This window comes from Pongo abelii, chromosome 3 (assembly GCF_028885655.2).
Source record: "Pongo abelii isolate AG06213 chromosome 3, NHGRI_mPonAbe1-v2.0_pri, whole genome shotgun sequence".
Lineage (NCBI taxonomy): Eukaryota > Metazoa > Chordata > Mammalia > Primates > Hominidae > Pongo > Pongo abelii.
The window spans coordinates 88,951,582-88,974,820 of record NC_071988.2 but is presented as its reverse complement, the minus strand read 5'-3'; the positions used below and the strand labels follow the sequence as shown (position 1 = coordinate 88,974,820).

The 23,239-nt window shown below is 34.2% G+C and overlaps 1 protein-coding gene across 5 annotated transcripts in view; it reads left to right on the top strand.

Annotated features, from left to right (window-relative positions):
* Nucleotides 1–23,239, top strand: part of YTHDC1 (YTH N6-methyladenosine RNA binding protein C1) — a 37,259-nt gene that overhangs the window by 6,826 nt on the left and 7,194 nt on the right. For 2 of the 5 annotated variants that reach the window (NM_001377072.1, NM_001377071.1), the window contains exons 2-11: nucleotides 5,051–5,152; nucleotides 5,539–5,867; nucleotides 5,989–6,415; nucleotides 10,039–10,128; nucleotides 10,589–10,642; nucleotides 11,240–11,334; nucleotides 13,143–13,251; nucleotides 13,334–13,451; nucleotides 19,262–19,346; nucleotides 20,560–20,726. In NM_001377072.1, the coding sequence (NP_001364001.1) occupies nucleotides 5,051–5,152; nucleotides 5,539–5,867; nucleotides 5,989–6,415; nucleotides 10,039–10,128; nucleotides 10,589–10,642; nucleotides 11,240–11,334; nucleotides 13,143–13,251; nucleotides 13,334–13,451; nucleotides 19,262–19,346; nucleotides 20,560–20,726 (1,576 nt within the window). Of the gene's footprint in view, nucleotides 1–5,050; nucleotides 5,153–5,538; nucleotides 5,868–5,988; nucleotides 6,416–10,038; nucleotides 10,129–10,588; nucleotides 10,643–11,239; nucleotides 11,335–13,142; nucleotides 13,252–13,333; nucleotides 13,452–19,261; nucleotides 19,347–20,559; nucleotides 22,103–23,239 lie in introns of all 5 variants that reach the window. The other 3 variants (XM_024245572.2, XM_054553269.1, NR_165077.1) reach the window with 2 other exon arrangements.

Below are 23,239 nucleotides of genomic sequence, written 5' to 3'. Positions count from 1 at the left end.
ATCACCTGAGGTCAGGAGTTCAAGAACAGCCTGGACAACATGGTTTAAACCCTGTCTCTACTAAAAATAACAAAAATTAGCTGGGCATGGTGTGGCGGGCGCCTGTAATCCTAGCTACCCGGGAGGCTGAGGCAGGAGAATCACTTGAACCTGGGAAGTGGAGGTTGCAGTGATCCCAGATTGCACCACTGCACTCCAGCCTGGGTGACAGAGCGAGACTCTGTCTCCAAAAAAAAAAACAGTGATTTTTAATGTCTATAGTTGTCTATATAGACATCTAAAAAAGGCTTTCAATGTGAAGTGCTTTATGTCATAGAAATTAGGATTTTTGTAGTGCATGAATTGTGTGTTTATAGGCATTTTCTTAACTTGGCATTTCTAATCTTTGTTTACTGTTATTCTTGGGTTGGGATACTACTGTCAAACTATTGTGAAGTAATTGAAAGTATACATATCTCTATTTATATAGAATATCAATAATGTTAAATTTCAGGACAAAGGAAATGGTTAAAAACATTTGTTCAGGTAGGTTAAAGAAAGTCAACCTAGAACTAGTGGATATTACTTTATATCTTAAAGAGATAATTATTTCTTCTCAAAAAGGATATGCCAGTGATGATTATAGTCTTAAACAGCAGTAGCTTGTGAGAGTATTAAAATGTTTCTTTTATAATTCATTCTATGTTAAAAAAATGAATTAAAATGTATGCAAAGTGTACTTTTTCAAGTCAGTGAAGAATATGACCAGAAGAAGCAGTTTACATTAGCTTTATAACTTAATACTATAAGCTTTAACATTGACCTATTTAAATGAATTTTTTGTTATTAAAAATGCACCTCACGTATATAATTAAAATATTTACCCTTAAAACTATAGTAATTTTGGAAACATCTGTCATGTATTATGTATGACACTTCTGTCAACAATGATTGGAGTATGTGTCCCCTCTCTTTGAACCTAGGTAAGCTTTTCTGATGAATAAATAATGTGATAGTGTTGCTGGATTTCTACCTGGTCCTGTTTCTGTTGGGACACGAGAGTCCTAAACTACCATGTAAAAGATCTGACTACTCGGTGGTTGCCATAGTAATGAGTAATCACACAGAGAGAAATGTTGGAGAAGCTCCAGCTTTGAATCTTCCCAGCCTAGACATCAGCGAGACTTGTCAACGAACAAGCCTTCAGATGATTTCAGCCCCAGCCCCAGCCCTATTTGACTGCAGCCACATGGGAGACCCAGGTTGAGCCCTGGAACCATGAGCCATAATGAAAAATGTTACCGTTTTAAGTCAAGTTTTAGGGTGATCATCTTATACAGCAGCAGATAATCCGAACATGTATGTATATACCATACCTGTTTTGTTGAAGAAGGAATTTTGTTTTGTGTTCTGGACCAGATTTTATATATATCACGTAGCCCAGTCATTAGCAAGAGGGTTGGGGCAGGCAGGTTTTATTAAAGTCCGATAGTTATAAGGAAGGAGAGTCTTACAGGTTGAAAAACTCATAGAAGATTCAAATGTCCTGCTTTTCCTTTCCCCAAAACTGACCTTTTTTAAGTGCCTCTTATCAGAGGTGAAGAATCTTGAACTCAGAAAGACTGGGAATTTCCTGATACCTAAATGCAAGCTATAACCTGCATTTCCTTAACCTCCAAGACTTTTCCCCTTGTATATCATATTCCAGTGTATATATAAGGAGTTTCAATGATGGGGAAAAGTACTTCAAATTTGGTCATTTGTATTATATCAGCGGTTGGCAAAACTCTTTGTAAAGGGCCAAATAGGCTTTGTGGGCTGTAAGTGTTCTCTGACATATTCTTTGCTCTTTTTTTCTTGTTAATAAGCACCTTAAAAATGTAAAAACCATTCTTGCAGGCCATTCTAAATAGGCAGTGGGCCACGTTTATCCTGTAGGTTTTAGTTTGCCAGTTTGTGGTAAAACCACACAGTTTATTGATGTTATGGACTATAAATACGGATAAAAGTGTGTACATCATTTAAGTGAGGATGTTATAGTTGATTTTGAATATTTCAGTAGATTTTAAATGTTGTAATGTTAAAGATATGGAGCTTTCTGGTGCACTAATTTGAAATTTATGTTCTAGTATATATGCCCTTTTAATATTTTGCATTTGTGTTCTTTATACTTTGGTTAAAGGTGTTTTTATTGTTCCCCATCTGATTTAACTGTCTATTTGTAAAGCTGGAACTTCATACTAATATCCATTTGTTACTAGACAAGTGTATTTGGTCAGCTCGAATATTTGAGCTTCTATTTCTTTATCTGCAAAGTAATGAATGATTAAACATGCCCTATTTTATATGATTTGTATATATGATATATTTTAAAAATGATAAAATTTTAAAAGTGACAAAGTATTTTTAAAAAGTAGTAAGCATTGGTTAATATTTGTTGTCTTGAAAAAGGTTGTAGGTGCTTTCTAAAACTACAACCAATGTCTGAATTTGAATTCATTAAAACTTTAAAACAGTAATACCCCTTTTTATAGGAAAACCAGGCTTTAAGTGTCTTTGAAACTTAAATTTATTTAAATTAACATTCTGCAAAATTATTTCATTCTGTATTAAATTTAGCATGTCTAGAGTATATAATATAAATGTTCAGGGTTCGGGAATGATATTTCTAAATAAGATCTACTGATGTTATGAAAAGATTTGTATAGCATTATGTTTGCCTATTTCATTGTGATAGTCTTAAATTTTTTCTGTCTTCTACAAATGTATTTGATTCTGTGAAGACCTGTTGGATCTACTTTTTTACTGATTAGTGAGTTTTGACCCAGTACTTATTAAACATCTGTAAAACGTGGATTTACTTCTATCAAACTATTTTTTTTTATTTATAGAGTCCAAAAATGGTGTTTGCCACCATTCAGATCTTGAAGGAATTTTTTCTTAGCAAAAACATGAATCTAGATGATGAGAGAAGCTTTTTTGTTTGACATATCTTGATTTTAAATAAGATTTTTAAAAAGTAAACAAAAATAAAAACCTATATAGCCTGTTTTCATTTTAGAAAAATGATAGAAAGTACATATCAGCATTGGTACCACCCAAAATGATCAATTTTGCTATTCCAGACATAGTAATTTTCAGATATCTTTAGACTGTGTCTGTTTCCCAATGTAAAGGAAAATGTTATCTTTTCCATTTCCTATGTAACCTTCTTATCGTTTGTATTAACTATTCTCTTCAGTCACTGATTTCTTTCCCACTTTGAGGAAAATTTGAATCCCATTTAACCTGTTTATAGCCCCCACGTTAATTAATAGACCTTTCTGTAATTCAAGTGGGCTTTGTTTTTTTCCTGAAGCCACAAATGTAATTGTTCTATCTCATCAGTTTTCATGGCTTTATACTTCCTCTTTGGCACACCTTAAATTTGGAAAGATTTTTTTGATATTGGAATAGTTAATGTTTAAACATTTACTATTAGCATTAGTACATTATTTTAAAATTTAAAATGGTATTTGTGTGTATTTCTAAGGTTTGTTGGACAAGGTAGAAGTGGGGACAAAACTGAGTTTTATGCTTTCATGATCATTGAGTATGTCAATATAGTCATAGTTCCCTTCTCTGAACAAGTTTTATGCTTTTACAGTCCACACCAGCAGGCTCTAAATGTTTTTTTTATTATATAGCACATTGATAATTTTTTCATGTAACTTGCAGTTTGACATAATTTCAGATAAGCATAATAGCTACAAGTGCAGTGTGAAGAATTTTCTTTTACTCTCCAACCACATTCTGCAGATGTTAGCATTTTGTCACATTTGTCTCATTCTGTGTGTCTGTGTGTGTGTACGTGCATGTGTGCACACTTTTTTCCTAAACCATTTGTAAGTTGTAGACATATCTTTGTCCCTAAATACTTAAATATGTGTTATAAGGACTTTGACTTAACCATAGTACAGTCAAAATTAGAAAAATAACATTGATACTTACTCTGATTTACAAACTTGATTCAGATTTCACGAGTTTTTCCAATTATGTCAAATATTTTGGGCTGTGTTCAGTTATCATGCCTCTCTGGTCTGCTTTGATGTGAAATAGTTCTTACTCTTTGTTTCATGACTGACATATTTGGATGCCCTTTAATTTGGGTTTGTCTGATTTTTTTCCTCATGTAGGTTCAGCTTTTCCGTTTTGCATAGAACATTACAAAAGCATTGTTCTATTCTCAGAGCATTGTTACAGGAGGTCCATGATGTTGATTTGTCTCATTACTGGTGATGTTAACTTTGATTGTCTGGTTAATCTGGCCTGTGCAACATTTCTCCACTGTAAAGTTGTTTTCCCTTTGTAATTGTGGAGAGTGCACATTTTTGGTAAATGTGTATTTATAAGTTGTACATACGTATTTCTATACTAATTTGTTGTACACATTTTAAAGCCCTCAGAAATATTAGAAATTAAAGAATGAGGTAAAAATAGAGACATTCTTGCATTTTCTTTTTATGCTTCAGTATATCTTTTCATGCCTTCTGAGATGTATACTCCTGGCTTTGTAGACCAGATAGCCCAGACTTCTGTTTGTGTGTGTGTGTGTGTGTGTGTATTTTGAGACACTCACTCTTATCACCCAGGCTGGAATGCAGTGGCACGATCTTGGCTTACTGCAACCTCTGCCTCCCGGGTTCAAGTGATTCTTGTGCCTCAGCCTTCTGAGTAGCTGGGGTTAAAGGCATGTGCCACCATGCCCTGCTAATTTTTGTATTTTCAGCAGAGCGCAGGGTTTTGCCATGTTGGCCAGGCTGGTCTCAAACTCCTGGCGTCACGTGATTGGCCTGCCTCAGCCTCCCCAAGTGCTGGGATTGCAGGCATGAGCCACCACGACTGGCCAATTCTTTACCCTGTATTAGTTTTATAGAAATTAATCTGGTGTCTTGATTGTGAAATAAAAGTAAAGCTTTTTATGTGAAAGTAAAAGCTCCTAGGCGCTTGTGGCCTCACACTTAGTAAGTACTCAAAAATACATGTTTAATGGTAGTGATTTTTCCCTATTAATTTTTAATTTTATTTGCAGATGGAGAACTTAATGTTCTGGATGATATTTTGACTGAAGTACCAGAACAAGATGATGAACTGTATAATCCAGAGAGTGAACAAGATAAAAATGAGAAAAAGGGTATGTAAGAGTTCTATTATTTTTGTTGAAATAACAGTATAAATAGAGGAGATTCAATTTCTTAAAAAAATGACTGTGCTTTTTTGTGCTTGTTCCTTGAGGCGGTTAACACTAAATGTACATAACAAACTGGTATCCATATGAATGGGGATAATCTGTTTTTTTCTAATATATGAAACTTCTCAAATATATGGATTTATTCCCATAGTTGAAAGCTATGTTTTCTTTTAGATTAACTCTGGAGAAGAAATCTTTCAGAAGACTTTTAAAGAAATGAGGCCTTTTCCCCCCTTCCTGATGTATATATTATTGTCAGTCTTTGGTGAAATAAATGGAATACTACAAATACTTCTTCTTCTTTTTTTTTTTTACATTGTATTTTAAAGGATCAAAAAGAAAAAGTGATCGAATGGAATCTACTGATACCAAACGACAAAAGCCTTCTGTCCATTCAAGACAACTGGTTTCTAAGCCACTGAGCTCATCTGTTAGCAATAACAAAAGAATAGTTAGTACAAAAGGAAAGTCAGTCACAGAGTATAAAAATGAGGAATATCAAAGATCTGAAAGAAACAAGCGTCTAGATGCTGATCGGAAAATTCGTCTATCAAGTAGTGCCTCCAGAGAACCTTATAAGAATCAACCTGAAAAAACCTGTGTCCGGAAAAGGGATCCTGAAAGGAGGGCCAAATCTCCTACGCCAGATGGTTCTGAGGTAGTAAATATTATTGCAGATATAAAACAGAAAGCCATTCTTTTTGAGGCTTTAGAACTGTTTATTCACCCTGACCTTGTCTTTTGTATGACTGCTGATTCCCTTTTTCTTTAAACATCAGAGAATTGGGCTTGAAGTGGATAGACGTGCAAGCCGATCCAGCCAGTCTTCTAAGGAAGAAGTGAACTCTGAAGAATATGGCTCTGACCATGAGACTGGCAGCAGTGGTTCTTCTGATGAGCAAGGCAACAACACTGAGAATGAGGAGGAAGGAGTGGAAGAAGATGTGGAGGAAGATGAAGAAGTAGAAGAAGATGCAGAAGAAGATGAAGAGGTGGATGAAGATGGAGAGGAGGAGGAGGAAGAGGAGGAGGAGGAGGAAGAAGAGGAGGAGGAGGAGGAAGAAGAAGAATATGAACAGGATGAGAGAGACCAGAAAGAGGAGGGAAATGATTATGACACTCGAAGTGAGGCCAGTGACTCTGGTTCTGAATCTGTTTCCTTCACAGATGGGTCTGTCAGATCTGGTTCAGGCACAGATGGATCAGGTACTACTTTTTATATGTAAAAGTTTGTCTTAAGAAAAGCTTGATAGGTTTCAGTCTTGAAAATGTTTAAATTATAAAATTGTTGAGGAGATGGGGGATATTAATAGGATTGTCTTGTGATCCTTTATATGCTTTTGAATGTTATAAATACATTTGAATAATCTTGGATAAGATTTGCATATTTTAGTAAAGGCATTTCCTAGCTACAGATTGGTTGTGTTGTAAATGAACACAAATCCATTTGGTTCTGTATAAGGAAATGTATTTCAGATTTCTGTAAATTCTTAGATTTTCATACCAGTCAGCAGTTTATTTAAACACTGATGTACTTGAAGTATATTCATAGGAAACCTGTCCACTGGGTATTACAGTATTTCCTTGGTAAAATACCCCTAGATTTCCATCATATGGCTTCAGAATCAAAACAGATTATTTCTTTTTTATCTCTGGGAGCACAGACTTTTCTTCTAATTTTGTGTCTGTCAGTTGACTGGCTGAGACAGGGTCGACAAGAGGGCTGGGGTGTAAGGTATAAGATGGAGACGAAGACTATAAATAAAATTCTTGTGGAAAAATCAGGTAAGAGCCATCTTCAGTCATTTCTTCAATGCTATATATATCCTGCCTCTCTATACCTATGAGACAAAAATGTATGACTATTACGTAGTTGGAGGCACTAGGCTTAGGGGAACCTTTCTTGGGGGAGGGGTACAGCAAGGAGAGGTCAGGGTACTTACAGAGCACTGTATGATGATTATAATCTCATGACTGTCTTATGTAAAGATGCTACCAGATTGCTACATAAGCAAAATGTACTAAACATAAGAAAATTCCTGTTTTTTGGAAATACATTTACAGTTTATTATAGAATTTAATAATATATAATAGTACGTTGTTTTATATATATAGTATAGAAAAGTACTTCAGTTGCAAATCACTAGAAAATAACTGGCCATCTGCTCTACTTATACTCTATGCAGATAGTATATATCTATACTATGTATATTATACTACATATTTATACTATATTGATAGTATATATCTGTACTATATACAGTATAGGTAGAGCAGATGGCCAGTTATTTTCTAGTGATTGACAACTGAAGTGCTTTCAACCTTTTGTTCACTAGAATTCTAGCTTTGGGAGTTAAGATAGGCTTTTCAAGGGAGGTAGAGTTAAACGGAATAGATGAGTAGTTGGATTTGTTGTAAAAACGTGTGAAATCTTTATGCTTCTTCCATCATGCCTTTTGCAAACTGATAGGATATATGTTTTATAATTTAAGATAAGAAATAGTTCATTAGCAGTATGTGTTGAATGTTCATTTATTGTGGAGAATGTGTGAAACCACTCCTGTGGGTAGGGAACATTTTGTTGTAGGAATCTTCTTTTTGGTATCTCTGTTATTTCTTAGACTTTAATGTTTGTATTGTTTACATTAAACAAAGGGAACTTACTTACATGGGTAGGACCAGAAATTGCATTTGTAACAGGCTCCTAGATGATACCATAGTAAGGTAACTTGATTGATACACTTTGTTTTTGTGGAGAAGACATTTCAAATTAAATGGTAACTGTAGTTTTATAATAAATCTTGATATCAAAACTCTGTTACTAGACTAGGTTTATTCTAAAAGAGATACCTGAAAGTTTTATTTTCCTTATTTTAGGAAAATCTCTTGTGGAACATGCTTTAGGTACTGTATTAATATGCAGGAAATTATTTTTTTATACAATAGTTTATGAAAGAGTAATGGGGTGGTTTTGGAACTTCTCGATTAGGAGACGTCAGTTTTTAAATAAAAGTGATCACATTTGAGTTTCTGTGTCATGAATTTTCTAGATTCCAGTTCATTTTACCTTATTCTCAGAATTTTTGGTAACTTTATAAAAGCAACAGGTTGATTGATAACGGTTTAGTTATTAGATGATTTTCATTGTTCTTTTGACCTAAGAGTAATAGTTGGAGGAGAGGGCCATAAACTTAAGAGCACTGGGAGTTATTCATACAAAAATGATGAAAATTCCTTGGAGATTTCTCATGCTAATGCTAGGTTTAGCATTATATAAAAACAATTGAGTAGGATCTTCTGCTTCTGTTATTTTTCCTGCATTATCTCAGATCTTTTTAGTAATTTTTTAATTAATTGTTTTTGTCTTTATATAAAGAGGGTCTTGCTATGTTGCCCAGGCTGGTCTCGAACTCCTGAGGTCAAGTGATCTGCCTGCCTCGACCTCCCAAAGTGCTGGGATTATAGGCACAAGCAACTGCACCAGGCCCTTTTTAGTACTTTGGACCATAAAATAATTCTTTTTTAACAGCAACAAGAGATAAATTACACTCAGTCGGATCCATTCATAATGCTTAGACTACTGAAAGAAATATCCATCGAGGAAAAATTAGAAGAAACATGTCAGAACTTTTGAAAGAAATAATGAAAAAAGCCCCAAAACTAGTTAAACCTGTAATCACCTTTCAAAAATAGTTATAAAACATCCTTTCTACTTGCTCAAGCCAGAGGACCTGCCCTTGAGTCTAGGTTCTGCCATCCAGGAACTGTGGGACCCTAGTCTAGTTGCCTAACCGCCTGTCTAATCCAAGGTTTCTTCATCTGTAATGAGAATATCTTGTGAACTTATTATGAGAATTAAAGGAGATAAGTAGTTAAAGCTTTTTAAATAGCTGTCATTATATAGTAGGTTATTGTATACATGATCACTGATTATTCTTTTTCAGCTTTCCATTGTTTGTATAAAAATAAGTATATGCATTTTTTTCTTCATATTCCCTTATCTCTAAGCTGAAAAGTAAAAGGAGCTTATCATGGTAAAATTAAGATAAAAATAAACAGATAGGAGAGCTGAATTCCATTTCAAGTCCTCATGTATATGCTTACAAAGCTCCAAATTAAGCATGGGACTGGTTCTTACATGACAGGTAATCCAAACCTTTTCTATTTACTTAAGATTTTCAGCTCTTACAGAAAAACCCAGGCTACCATTAAAATTGTAGGGATAAATTTTAAATTGAATTTGAAAATAAGAGCAGTAATCCAGGGAGGAAATGGCTAAGGAGAATGAAATAGAAGACACAAACAAGCAATGGCAACCAGAAGGGAATCACTAATTATGGTATATATATTTTTCCAGTTGTAGAGCTTTGGGTTCAGGGGTTCATCAGATCTCTTAAGATAGAATCAGAGTTGTAATTGTGATGAAGAATGGTAGTGGAGTTTAAAAAAAATAAGGACTTAAGACAGTGTTACCTGGTGCGTAGAAAGGACACAGTTTTGAAAGAAAATGTTTTTGCTTTGCAAATTTCCCCCCCGCTTGGAAAACTGTATTGAAGGCCACCTATATATGGCAATTAAGGCCCTGACTTTGTAGTTATTTCGTGTGTTTTTGTTTGATTGAAACTGATGAGAGAAACAAGATGCCTGTACTTTTTAAACAGTATTTTTAAAATAAAACATTATTCTGAGGAAATTGAGGGATCAGGAGAGAGGAGCACAGACTAATACAAGGGCTATGCGAAAACTAGACATGTAATGATACATTCCTGTTTGATTACTTCTCTTCGTTTCTATATTGTGATTTAAAAAAAAACTCTTGTTCTTTTTAGATGAGAAAAAGAAGGAAAGGAAGAGAGCTAGAGGCATATCTCCAATTGTTTTTGATAGAAGTGGAAGCTCTGCATCAGAGTCATATGCAGGTATTCTCATTTTGTGATCATATCTGACTTGATTCTAATGTAATCTGCTTTAGAAAGCGTGTGGAGGCTGTAGTTTAGTGTGAACTTGTTGATGTCCATTAGTACTGATTTTTGGCATGTTCAATGTAATAATTCTAGAGAAAACTAAGCTTTTTCTTATTATTTTAATCCTGTTCTGTTACTGCTTAAGTGGAATTTTCACTTTTTTTTTCTTGGAAGATGATGATTCAGTGACTAGTTTTCTGAGTGGGAAACTGTTCAAATATACATACTTTAAAAAAAATCCAAACAACCCAAAAAGCAAAACACTCGTACACATTGAGAAGTTTTTTTTGTGTGTGTGGGTGCGCCAGGAAGAATAATTTGTCTTGAATGAGAATTTTATGTGACAAGACTGTAGAAATTTTGTCTTATCTCTATTAAAGCTCAATCTGAACAAATGTACTTTGGCTAAATACAGGTTCAGAAAAGAAGCATGAGAAATTATCATCTTCCGTTCGTGCTGTCCGAAAAGGTATCATTTAAATTTGAAATTGTTTTCATTGCATGCTGCATAGTCATTATTTTGCCTTATTGGTTCTCCATTAATAGCTGCTTTTAATGTAGTAATGTTCCGATATATTACATGAAGCAAAAAGTAATATCTTACATAGAAAGCTCTGTGTCTGCTTCTTACTGCATATCTTTTAGAATAATACCAAACATTACAGGATATTTTAGTTTTTGGACAAAATGGGTTGGGTGTGTGTGTGTGTGTGTGTGTGTATGTGTTATGTATAGATGTGTGTGTGTATATATGTATGTATATAATGGTCTGTTATTCTTGAATCTGAGTAAGAAAATCTATAAAACTTGGTAACCATTTTCATACTTAAATATGGATTTGATATATCGGAACATCACTAGGTTAGGTTTACTTTCTTGCAATATGCTGGTTGTCTTTTCTTAGCTTTGCTTTATTACATGTGGCTTAGCCTTCCAGGTTGAATGGGTGATTGTTGCGTTTTAAAAGTTTAGCTGGGTTGTGGAGGGCTAATTTCAGTTAGTACAGTTTTGACCCCTTTGTGTGATAATGGCCTGTGGTTAATCGATTTGGGTTTCTTTTTTTCAGATCAAACCAGTAAACTCAAATATGTGCTTCAAGATGCAAGATTTTTCCTCATAAAGAGTAACAACCATGAGAATGTGTCTCTTGCCAAAGCTAAGGTATTAGCATCAGTTCTGTTGAAACTATCCTAATATTAACATTTTTAAATGGGAAAATAGACTTGTATTATATCAAGTAGCATAGGTATTATGATTTTCATTACGGCTTTAAAGATCTACATTCCAGTTGCCACTTAGGATCTGGTTGTAGTCAGTTAGTCAGCCTACTTGTAATTTGAGTTTTCTTTTTTTTTTTTTTTTAAGATGATTTTAGGGGTCAGAATGTTAAATGTCGAAGGCTATACAGTTTAACTTTTTGCTGTAAAAGATCCTGTTTTGTTGATTTTTGTTTCTGTACTTCCTCAGTGGCTCATTTATTGTGCTAACACTTCTAAAAGTACCGTAGTTAACCAATTTTTGTTTTATGTTGATGCTTGATTTACACTTTGAGGTTCTTTTGAAATCATTCTTTTATGGAGAGTTTTATTTTTTAGAATTAAGATCATTGGGATTTAGAAGAAAAAGAATTAGCTTAAAGACCCACTCCAGACTTTGCAAAAAAGATATGCATAGTTGCTGTAGGATGTTGTAAGGTAATAATTTTCTTTTTATGTTTGGCTACAAAAATACATTTTTGTGTTACACTAGCTGTTACAATGTTTTGCTATTCTTGGTTTAAACTGAGTAACTGTACAGTTTCAACTGATTTTCAGAAACTTAAAACTAAAGTTAGACATTTCTCTAACGATATTTCTGTCAATATTCTATATTTCTAACTTAAGGACTACCCCTAAAACTTTACAAACAGAAGGAAACAGTACACCAACTAGCCTTATTCTGTTCTCTAGCTTAAGTGGATTTAGGCAGAAGTACACTTGGCCCTCGGTATCCACAGGGTTCCTCATCTTTCGATTTAACTAACTGGATTGAAATATTAGGGGAAAAAGGAATGAGAAATAATAAAACAGAAAATACAAACTTAAACACAGTATAACAACTATTCACATAGCATTTACATTGTATTAGGTATAAGTATTCTAGAGGTGATTTAAAGTATATGGGAGTATATGCATAGGTTATAGGCAAATACTATGTCATTTTATATAAAGGACTTGAGCATCCTCAGATTTTGGTATCTGCATGGGTCCTGGAACCAGTCCCCAATGGAGACTGAGGAACAACTGTAAGCACTTAGTTTGAATGACATGTCATTTGTGTGAGCAGATTGGTGTGAGCTGAATGATAGCATCTGCCTTATTATTCCATTTCTTTTTATCTGTTATGAATGAAGAATTGGTTAAAATGCTTTAGAAATTAACAAATATCTTCCAGCTGTAGGTAAAACGTAGGCCTCTTCAGTCAAACTATTGATACATAAAAATTTGAACTTAAAAACTGCTTTAAAAAACGAACTTAAATAGAAAAATGCTAGATTCTTGACTAATAATTTTAAATTATTTGATTAGGCACAGTTTTGCAAGAAGACAAACTTCTAAGTTGCGATTCACCTTCAAACAGGATGTATTTACCACAGTAAATGGTTGTAATATTAAAATAATTGTAGTGATTGCTTTTACTATATAGAATTCTAGTCCCTTAGATTTGAACCTCATCTCCATCTATTTACTAGTTGCTTTAATGGTTTTGTAAAATTGGTAATTGTCTCATTTTTTCCCTTAGGTTTTTATAAATTATTACTACGTTATTCTGACAGCTGATAAATAAAACCTTTCTTCATTATAGCTTACTTAAATTGAAAGCACACCAAAATATGATGATTTTTTTTTTTTTTTTTTTTGCAAACATAACTGGAAACACAAAAGAGTTGTAGATAATTTCACTTTGTGGTCTGTATGTTATTTATATAGGGTGTATGGTCCACGCTCCCTGTGAATGAGAAGAAATTAAATCTTGCATTTAGATCTGCAAGGAGTGTTATCTTAATATTTTCTGTCAGAGAGAGTGGAAAATTTCAAGGTAAGAATAAAAATAATTTGGACATATAAAAACATTAATTATATTCGCATCTACATATTATATTATGGTATGATTCTCTTAGGGTTTGCAAGACTTTCTTCAGAATCACATCACGGAGGATCTCCTATACACTGGGTGCTTCCAGCAGGAATGAGTGCTAAAATGCTGGGAGGTGTCTTTAAAATTGACTGGATTTGCAGGTAAATTATACACTTCAGTATAGATAACTGAAGTTTTGAATATGCTACCAGTTTAGAATAATGTGTTAAAGTAAAAAAGTCATCATATACTTATCTTACCTTGTTCAGTAACTATCTTTATCTAATGTGGGACACAACAAAGGCGTATTAAGTCTAAAGTTACATGTATTTGATTTGTTTTGTATGTTAGTAATAAAGCAGTAAATGAATTGGACAGTTGCTTGAAATGTTGTCTGGCATATCTGTATAATTTTAGTGATTTAACCTGTCACTTAAGTTATTGAGGAATGGGAAATAAGTACTCTGACTTGGCTAACAATTTCAGAGGTAACTAGTTGAGTCGTGGACAGTATTTTTTAAGGAGGTTAGCAAATGATGTTTAGTTGCCATTGTGATCTTCTGAAACTGAGTTAAGATTTAACTATATTTATTAGAAAAATAATCAGACTTACTTTGAACACTGAGTTGTCACTGTTTTTAGGTTCTTACTGCATACTGAAGTATTGTACACAAGAAGCTCATTATTTAAGTGATCTTTACGTGGCATACACAAATGTATTACCTATAAAATTAATTTTAGTTAAAAAGTGTCTGAAAGGAGATGGTTACTTTGTGAGTTTTAAGTTGTTTTTGGGTATTAGATCTTGATGAGCCCGAAGGAGTCGGATGAAAAAGAAGAAAAATGCTATGCATATGATGGAAAGCAGCCTAAGCCAAGAAGAGCATGGAAATAAACTATGGGGTTGCGGGGTTGGCGGGGTCAGTGGGAGGGCATATGGATGTGTGAGTGGGATAGGGAGCTACCTTTTTTTATGAAGGAGATGGTTAGGAAAAGAGAAGAACAGAGGGCAAAGATGGATAAGAATGAATGAATGTGAGTCAGCCTAAATGTTTATTGTAGGATAGTGAGGAGCTGTGAAGATAAGGGGGAATGATATATTACAAATAGCATACAGTCACTTACTGCGTAGTGACATATCCATCAAGAAAGAATCTTGTCCCATAAGACTGTAGGACTCGTAAGAGATACCTATAATACCATATTTTACTATACCTTTTCTATGTTTAGATACACAAGTATTTTCCATTGTATTACAGTTACCTACACTATTCAATACAGTAACATGCTGTGCAGATTTGTAGGCTAGGATAAATAGATCATACCATACATGCTAGGTATGTAGTAGGCTATACCATTTAGGTTTGTGTAAGTACATTCTGTGATGTTCACACAATGAAATCATCTGATGAGTGTATCCCTGTCATTAAGTGACACATAACTGTATTACGTTGATAATAGCGTAGCAAAAAGCTATGTGCAGAAAAAATACTCATCCCATTATTACTTTCTGTGGGGAAGAGTTGGAAATATCTAAATTCTTTGAAATAGAAAATTAGTTAAATTATAGTTTGTCTCTTAAATATATGTGGAAGTAATTGTGCACATATCAACATGGAAAGGTATAACAAATGAAAAAATACATAATTATGGTATTGGAATGCAGTGTTAGGTGGTGAGACTGTTAGTGCTATCTCCCACCTCCTCTCTGTTGCCCCCAGGGGTTTTAAAATATAATTTAAAACTATAATTTAGTTTTTTTGCAATCAAAATTATAATTAAGTTATAATTAAAGTTGAAAATCTGGTGACAATTTATAGGAAAGGGAGTGATTGTTTTTATTTTGTGTATGTGACTGCTCTGTAAAGGCCAGAGGAAACATTGTAATGTTGTAACATATTTGCAGGTGTTGCTTTCTTGGGAATAGGAGAGAAAATAATTGCCCATTTTTATGTGGGTTGCAGCAGATTTTGTTTGAAATGTTATTTGTTCTGTTAACCTTCATTTTTACATTACTGATAAGGAAATTTATTTCTTAATTTTAAGATGAATTTAATTTTTCATGGATTATTCATTCTTCATATTCCTCTTCATTGACTTATTGACTATTCTACTAATTTGTTTGAAATGTATCAAGCAACCGAAGAGGTAGACAGACTCAATTTGTCTATCCTACTAACGTGAGGTGTAAAATTGTGGGCAGTAAAGTGCTTTTATTATTTTAAAGTAAGTTTATGGGTTTACCTAGAAATAGTATTTTTACATAATAAAACTATAGTTTTAATGTTTTAATACTCAAGTTCTATTCAAGAGTAATTTTATAATACTTTACAGTTCTGGAGGGCTTGTGATATTTCTAACATTGATATTTCCTTAAATAAGTCACTTGAACTCTCTTGAGTTTAAATTCTCTCTATATAGTGAGAATTACATTTGAGTCTCAGAAAATTTAAATTTAATAAATAGAAATGCTCAGGACTTTGCCATCAATAACAGTAACTGCTGTTAATTTTTTTTCTTTTTCAGATATAATAATTATTAGATTTCTATTTAAGGACCCTTTGGATATAATAATAACTAGACTTAAGCTTTTTTAGGTGTGATCCCTGGATCACTTATATCAGTAGCATCTGACTGTTAAAATGCAGAATCTTGACCCACCTCAAACCTGTGAAATTCTTGATGGTTCAGGTAGTTGGTAGGCACATAGAAGACTGGGACCAGATAAGTGTCATGTTTTAGCTGATAAAGAGAGGGAGGCATAAAAAGTGACTTATTAAGGTTGCCACCTGTAATTAGCTCAAAATAAGGCATAGTCTATTAAATATTATTCATCCAGAGTTACATTTACTGACTAGATGTTATATTCCTTTCATGTCCATTCCAAATAACCCATTTCTGTTTTCATTTAGAGTCTCTCCATTTTTCTTTTCTTTTCTTTTTTTGGAGACTGAGTTTCGCTCTTGTTGCCCAGGCTGGAGTGCAATGGCATGATCTTGGCTCAGCACAATTTCCGCCTCCCGGGTTCAAGCGATTCTTCTGCCTCAGCCTCCCTAGTAGCTGGGATTACAGGCATGTGCCACCACGCCCGTCTAATTTTGTATTTTTAGTAGAGATGGGGTTTCTCCATGTTGGTTAGGCTGGTCTCGAACTCCGACCTCAGGTGATCCACCCGCCTCAGCCTCCCAAAGTGTTGGGATTACAGGCATGAGCCACTGCGCCCGGCCTCCATTTTTCTTTTTAACTTTAATCAACAAACCACTGTCCAGCATATAAAAGTCTCTGCATGGCTGGGCGCAGTGGTTCATGCCTGTAATCCCAGCACTTTGGGAGGCTGAGGTGGGTGGATCACTTGAGGCTAGGAGTTCGAGACTAGCATAGCCAACATGGTTGGCTATGTTAGAGATGTAGAGAAACTCCATCTCTACTAAAAATGCAAAAATTAGGCAGATGTGGTGGCGCATGCCTGTAGTCCCAGCTACTTGGGAGGCAGAGGCATGAGAATCCCTTGAACTCAGGAGGCAGAGGTTGCAGCAAGCCGAGATTATGCAGCTACACTCCAGCCTGGGCAACAGAGTGAGACCGTGTCTCAAAACAAAACAAAAAACTGTGCACAGTTTTACATTTTTTTGTTAAATTTGCCCTATTTGCAGAACCACTTAGGTCAGAGAGTCCCTTACATGTTCTCAAAGAACTCACAGTAAAGATAAGTTGTATCTGTATGCTTCATAACATAGCTGCTCAGAAGGTAACTGTTAGGCTGCTTTTTCTATGATTGTGATCTGAGAAGAAAGGATAAAATAAGGATGATACATGGATCACAGACCCTGCAATTTCTCTTAATTTATTCTGAGCCCTGTTTTGCCTCAGGCTTCACAGTTTTCTGTGATGTTCTGGCTGAGATTAACTGTGTTGAAACAGTGAACAGATGTCTCTTGAATCTAGTTGGAACCAGTGCCACCAAAGAATCTCAACCCCAAATGATACATCTAGCTTGGCCTATGCTTTTACTTCTACTTGGATCATGGGTATTTAATTGCTGATATTTAAATAACAGTGATAATCCCATTAACTTATAACCTTATATTTTGGTGGCTGTAGGTTTTCATTTATTCCTTTCCTATAACTGTTTTAAACTGGCAATTAGAAGAAAAATTTAAATTATTGAACAGAATACGAAGAAAACTAGATCTCTGCCTCTGGATATTCAAGCTTTGATGTGGACTTGTTCTAGTCTTTCTACTTCTGACAGCCTGAAAAGGGGGAAAAAAATTCAGTATTTTTGACTCATTCTTGATGGGTGAAGTAAGGTGTATATTAGAAAAAGAAACCAAGCTTTTAAGTGATACTTAGTGGATATTTTCATTACTCACTGACCACTCTTCATGTATATATATCACCACCATCACAGAATATACCACCTTGTTAATTTAACTCTAAAATACTTCTATTTCCCTGGAAAATGTCAAAGTTTTTCCTGAGGTTTAAAACAAGTTATATAAGATCTGAGCATTCAGGCCAGGTGTGGTGGCTCACACCTGTAATCCTAGCATTTTGGGAGGCTGTGGTGGGAGGATTGCTTGAGCCCATTTATTCACAACCAGCTAAGGCAAAATAGTGAGATCCAATCTCTAAAAAATTAAATTTAAAAAAAGGATTCACTTTCAAGAAAATTCATGCAAGGTTATGTGGCATTTTCACTGGGCAAAGTTACTTATGTTTTCCCTTTTCCATTATGCCCGTGTTCTAGCCCTTCTCTTTGTTTCAAATGTATCCCTGCCTTAGTTCTCTACATAAGGCTCTACCTGGGTTTTCTTTCAAGCTTAACTCATGTACCACTTCTTTCATGAAGCATTTTGTGATTATTTTTCTTTCTTTCAAAATAGATATGACCACTCCTCTTAAAAACAAACAAAAAATCTTCTGTATAGTGCACATAGTACCCATTGTCTTTGAAAATTATGTGTGCTTGTTTATTTTTCTTCAATGGCTATGGAAGAAAGGTTAGGGATGCAAACTCTTATCTTTCTCGTCTTTGTATGTCCTTTGGCTGAACGGTTTCATTTGTATTGTAAGTACAGTGAATAGTTCTTTAAAGTATTTTTTTTTTTTTTTGGCATTATTTGTTTTATGCACAGGCAGATAAAACCTTATCAAATACTGTTAATTTACAATTATTTCTTGGCAGCTAACAATTGTTGATTATGTGTCATCTTTGTATTCATGTGACATTGTGCTAGGTTGACAAAGAACTATAAAAATACAGGATATCTTTTTAAGTTTGGCGAGACCATTTTGTCCTATGGCTCAGAGATCTTAAAACCAGGTTTTTGGTATTTAAATTGTATAGATACTGCCCTTGAGTTTCAGTAAAGGGCATAATTAATATAAATATATGCATTTATAAATAAATTATCTTGCACAACTCAAGCCATTCTATGCGTAGCGAAGAATATTGCCATATTGAATGAGGAAGTACACTTGAACAGGGAAAGCAGCCTCCAACTGAGAATAAGGGACACTTCTATTTTCATTTGGTTTTAACAGCTGGGTTAAGGTCCAGCTTCTTTTTAGTCAGTTTTAAGTTTTTTGAGTTCATAGAAGAAAGGGATATGCTAAATATTTTCTGTATCATTTCATTTGCAAACTGCGTAAAACAACTATAAAGTAGATGGTGATATTCTTGTTTATCAAAGGAATAGATTCAGCCTCAGAGAAGAGAGCAAGCTGGGGTTTAAGCCCCAAGTTACCTTGGTTCTCAAGCCCTTGCCCTTAAGCTCTTTTTAGAAAACTGGAGAATATGGAAAAAGTCTCTGAAGAGGCTTTCTGTAGGGAAGTAACCACTGTAAGTGATTTTTAAAATTTTATTCACATTTAAGTCACAATTAATACAGGAATTCACTACTAAAAGTAGTATAAGGTCCTTAAAGGATTCTGCAGAAGAATGTAATTGATATTACTTTGTATTTAGGCGTGAATTACCCTTCACTAAGTCGGCTCATCTCACCAATCCTTGGAATGAACATAAACCAGTAAAGATAGGACGTGATGGACAGGTTTGTGGCCTTAATTGATTCTTTAAAAAAACACATTTAATCAACCCTTTTAGAGATCTTTATTGATGTATTTGTTTTAACCATTTCTGATGAAAGAGACCATGTGAGATTTTGAAAAAATAGTCTTATCTGAAGTTTATCATAACTGTGATTGAGACTAAAAAGACATCCATTAATGTTGAAATATAGGCAGCTTTATATGATACTTTCATTTGATATAATTGAAGGAAATATTTCTAAAGAGAATTTGCCAGATTTAAATTTTTTTGACTATATTATCAATGTTTAACAGATTCTTCAGTTTCTGTAATACATTTTAGAATTGCCATTTAGTATATGTGCTAAAGTTTTCTGAGTAGAAAGCAGCTTTCTGAAAAGATTAAATATGTGTACTCAGGTTTTCAAGTCTACAAATGGAATTGAAAATGTGGAGTAATTGAAAATTAACCAAAACCTTTGACTCTTGTAACTCTCACATGTAATTCTGAACCAGAAGTTTTGTTTTATTTTTTAATTTTAATTTTTTTGGAGACCAGGTTATCAGAGTGGCTAATTTTTGTATTTTTGTCGAGACAGGGTTTCACCATTTTGCAAGGCTGGTCTCAAACTCCTGGCCTCAAGCAGTCCGCCTGCCTGGGGCTTCCAAAGTGCTGGAATTACAGGCATGAGCCACTATGCCTGGCCATGCAAAAGTAGTATGACATTTTATTGCTCATGAGTAAAAATGTTTTCACTTTTTCAATTACATATAGCTGAAAATGATTTAATTTTAAAGAGCCCATAGATTGGTCTGCCTTTGTGGTAAATCTAATGTATTTCAATACACTTAGTAGATCATAATTTTCAAAGTTGTTGGTACACACACTAACATGAATTTTTTTTTCCATCGTATTAAATGACCTTGTCCTGATATTTTTGTATTTTGCACAAAGAAGTAGTCCCGTTTCAGAGGATGGTTGTCACAGAATTTTAAGCAACTGCATTTGTGTATTTAACTTCAGAGATTCTACCCTTTTAGTTTTTACCCTTTATATAAATACACAAAACACTTTTGAAATGTTTTATAAATCTGGAAGTCTTATTGGAATCCCATATGATCATCAGCCTTGGGAAGAAAGCTTACAAGTCAGTTTTTGTTCTGGTACATCAGGAAAATGCAAGTCTGTTGAAAGGGTCTGTTTTTGTTTTATAAATTGCTACTTTCCTATTCTAGGAAATTGAACTTGAATGTGGAACCCAGCTTTGTCTTCTGTTTCCCCCCGATGAAAGTATTGACTTGTATCAGGTCATTCATAAAATGCGTCACAAGAGAAGAATGCATTCTCAGCCCAGATCACGAGGACGTCCATCCCGTCGAGAACCAGTCCGGGATGTGGGAAGGTTAGAAACGTTCTTTGGACTGATAATAGGCACATGTATCAGAATAACATGATGGAGGAATATGATTCGTCAAAAGTTTGTCCTGCGGTAAAGAAGAAAGAGAAAATCCTCAAATCAAGCTGCATGGACTAGTTTGTGGCTTCATTGAGGATTTCACATGGTCACCTTGGTCTCAGTCATTTTTCAAGAGGAAAATGGGGATCTTTCCTTATGCAGAAAAAAGTATAACCAGTGATAACCAGTTTAGATTAGATAATACTCTGATAATACAATGTATACAATTGAAATGAGGTAGGCATTCGTTGCTAAGAACAGGCTAGAAAGGAGGAAGAGGAGGAAGTCTTTATTTGCAAAAATTGTTAATACTTTTTAAAAAGCCTTTTCTTTCAGGTATGTCTCTGGATAAGCCTTATCAGATATGGGACTTTTATAAAGGATCACTAATATTTTTTCAGAAGATGACGCCTCATTTAGAGGATAAAATATTTTAAGTTATTTTGATATTCAAGAGGAGCATTATTGGGACTGTTTCAGATTTTATCACCGTGATGTGTTAACCCTATTGCCAAATATTCTCTAACATGTACCCAGTGAATTCACACATCTTGCTGAGCTTCTGAAAACAATAGGTTCTTTCCAAAGGGGATCAAGTGGCCCTGGGAGACCCGGCAACAAACCAAAAAGAAGGGCTGTTGCTGTGTCTGTTTACAACTTTTCCAGATGCTGGCAGTACCTGTGGACTTAAAGTGTTTTTTAGAGGATCGCCATGGTTATTGATCACTACTTTATGAACTAAACAGCATTTTCCAGAAAAAGGGGGTTTAACTTGTTACAGAATTGGAGAAGTCTTTGCAAAGGACTGATTTAAGCCCTTCTACCCAACACCTTCCCCTGTGTAGATTTGCATACAGCTAAATCTAAAATATTCTGCTAAAGACTATTGGATGTATGGTTGATGGGATGAAACCTTTGGTTAAATTTCCTTTTGGTGGAGACATCCTGTGGTAGGTACAGATAATCCAACAAGAGTCCCCATTTCTTTGAGCTTAAAAAGGACACTGTCGAGTAGGTAGGAGGAAACCTGGCAGAGCCCCTTATTTTTGGCCTAAAAGGACTGAGCACCAAGATGTCTTTTGAAGTTTTAAGCTAAGAGGTTTCCAGTGCAATACAATATATACAAGTGAAGTTTTTACCTCAGTTTTGCAATGGACTGCAAACTATACTTATTACACCACTACACCTTCTCTCAAGCCTGCCAGGGCCTCCATTTATGTATGTGGCTTACAGCTTAAAGTCAGTAGTTGGACTACTATATGAACTGTTACTATCATGTTTTATACCGGTCGTAAATGCACTCCCCAAACTACAGGAAAGCGGTATGTTTATTTTTTAAACCAGCTTTTAATTTTCTTAGTATTATTTATTGTAGATGCAACTGTTTTTATTCTGTTGGGGGGCTTGGGATTATTGCACTTAACTTTGCAGTTTGAGTGAACTGTGTTGAAAAAGTTAATGAAAGCAGTTGGTACTCAGACAAATAGCTGAAAACTAGTGAATGCTAGGTTGTTATCAAGTTTTTATTTGACATTAAGGGTAAAAAGATACATTTATTTTCTAAATATTTTGGACTTTTTTTGTTTAACTATTAGCTGCTAAGTAAATTGAAGTGTATTTAATGATGTGTTAAGTTAACCCGATTTATGGAAGACAGTAAAGAACAGCCCTCCGTAGTCAGTACAATTTCACCTTCTAAAGAATATATTTTGAATTAGTTTTATGAACTCTGTTAAAATTCTGACCCATTACTTGCCAATTTATAAAAGCCTATTTTATTTCAAGGCATTGTCTCTGGAAAAAAAATTCCCTTAATTCTTAAATGTCATTAAATGTAGAAAGAAAAACTAAATGTTATTAAGGATTATTAAGAAGTTAGTTTTTTAGCTATTAAGATTTTAAAAACTTTTCCTGTAAAAAAGTTGCTTTTAATAAGTATCAAATTTTCTGTATGATCATGTAAAATTCATAATTTTGTGCAAAGCAGAGGAAAAATAAATTCTTAATTTTGTTTAGACTTAACCTAAAATGACATTTATAAGTTTTAAATATGCAGATTTTAGAGTTACATATTGTACAATGATGATAGGTTTTTCTAATTTTTATTTTTCATCTGAATGGAGACTTTATTTGGGAAAGTGTTTTAATTGTTAAAACTGGTATTTAGTTTGAGAATGACTTTGTTTACTTTTGTTTAGACTAAAATGTGACTTACATGTTTTGATTGGACTAGTCTGCAATTTTCTCATCATAGCATGAGATGGCAGAGAATATCCACTTCCAGCAGTACATTTAAGGTTTGGTTTATAGGAATTAATTTGAGAATCAAAATGTAGGAATTTTAAAATAATTTGCTCACTAAAAAAATTAAGATGTTAAAGTAAATAATGAGTTATTCTTTGTACTTACCTCTGTCAGAAACTCTTGCTTTACTCTTTGTTCTCCCAGCAGTTTTTGGT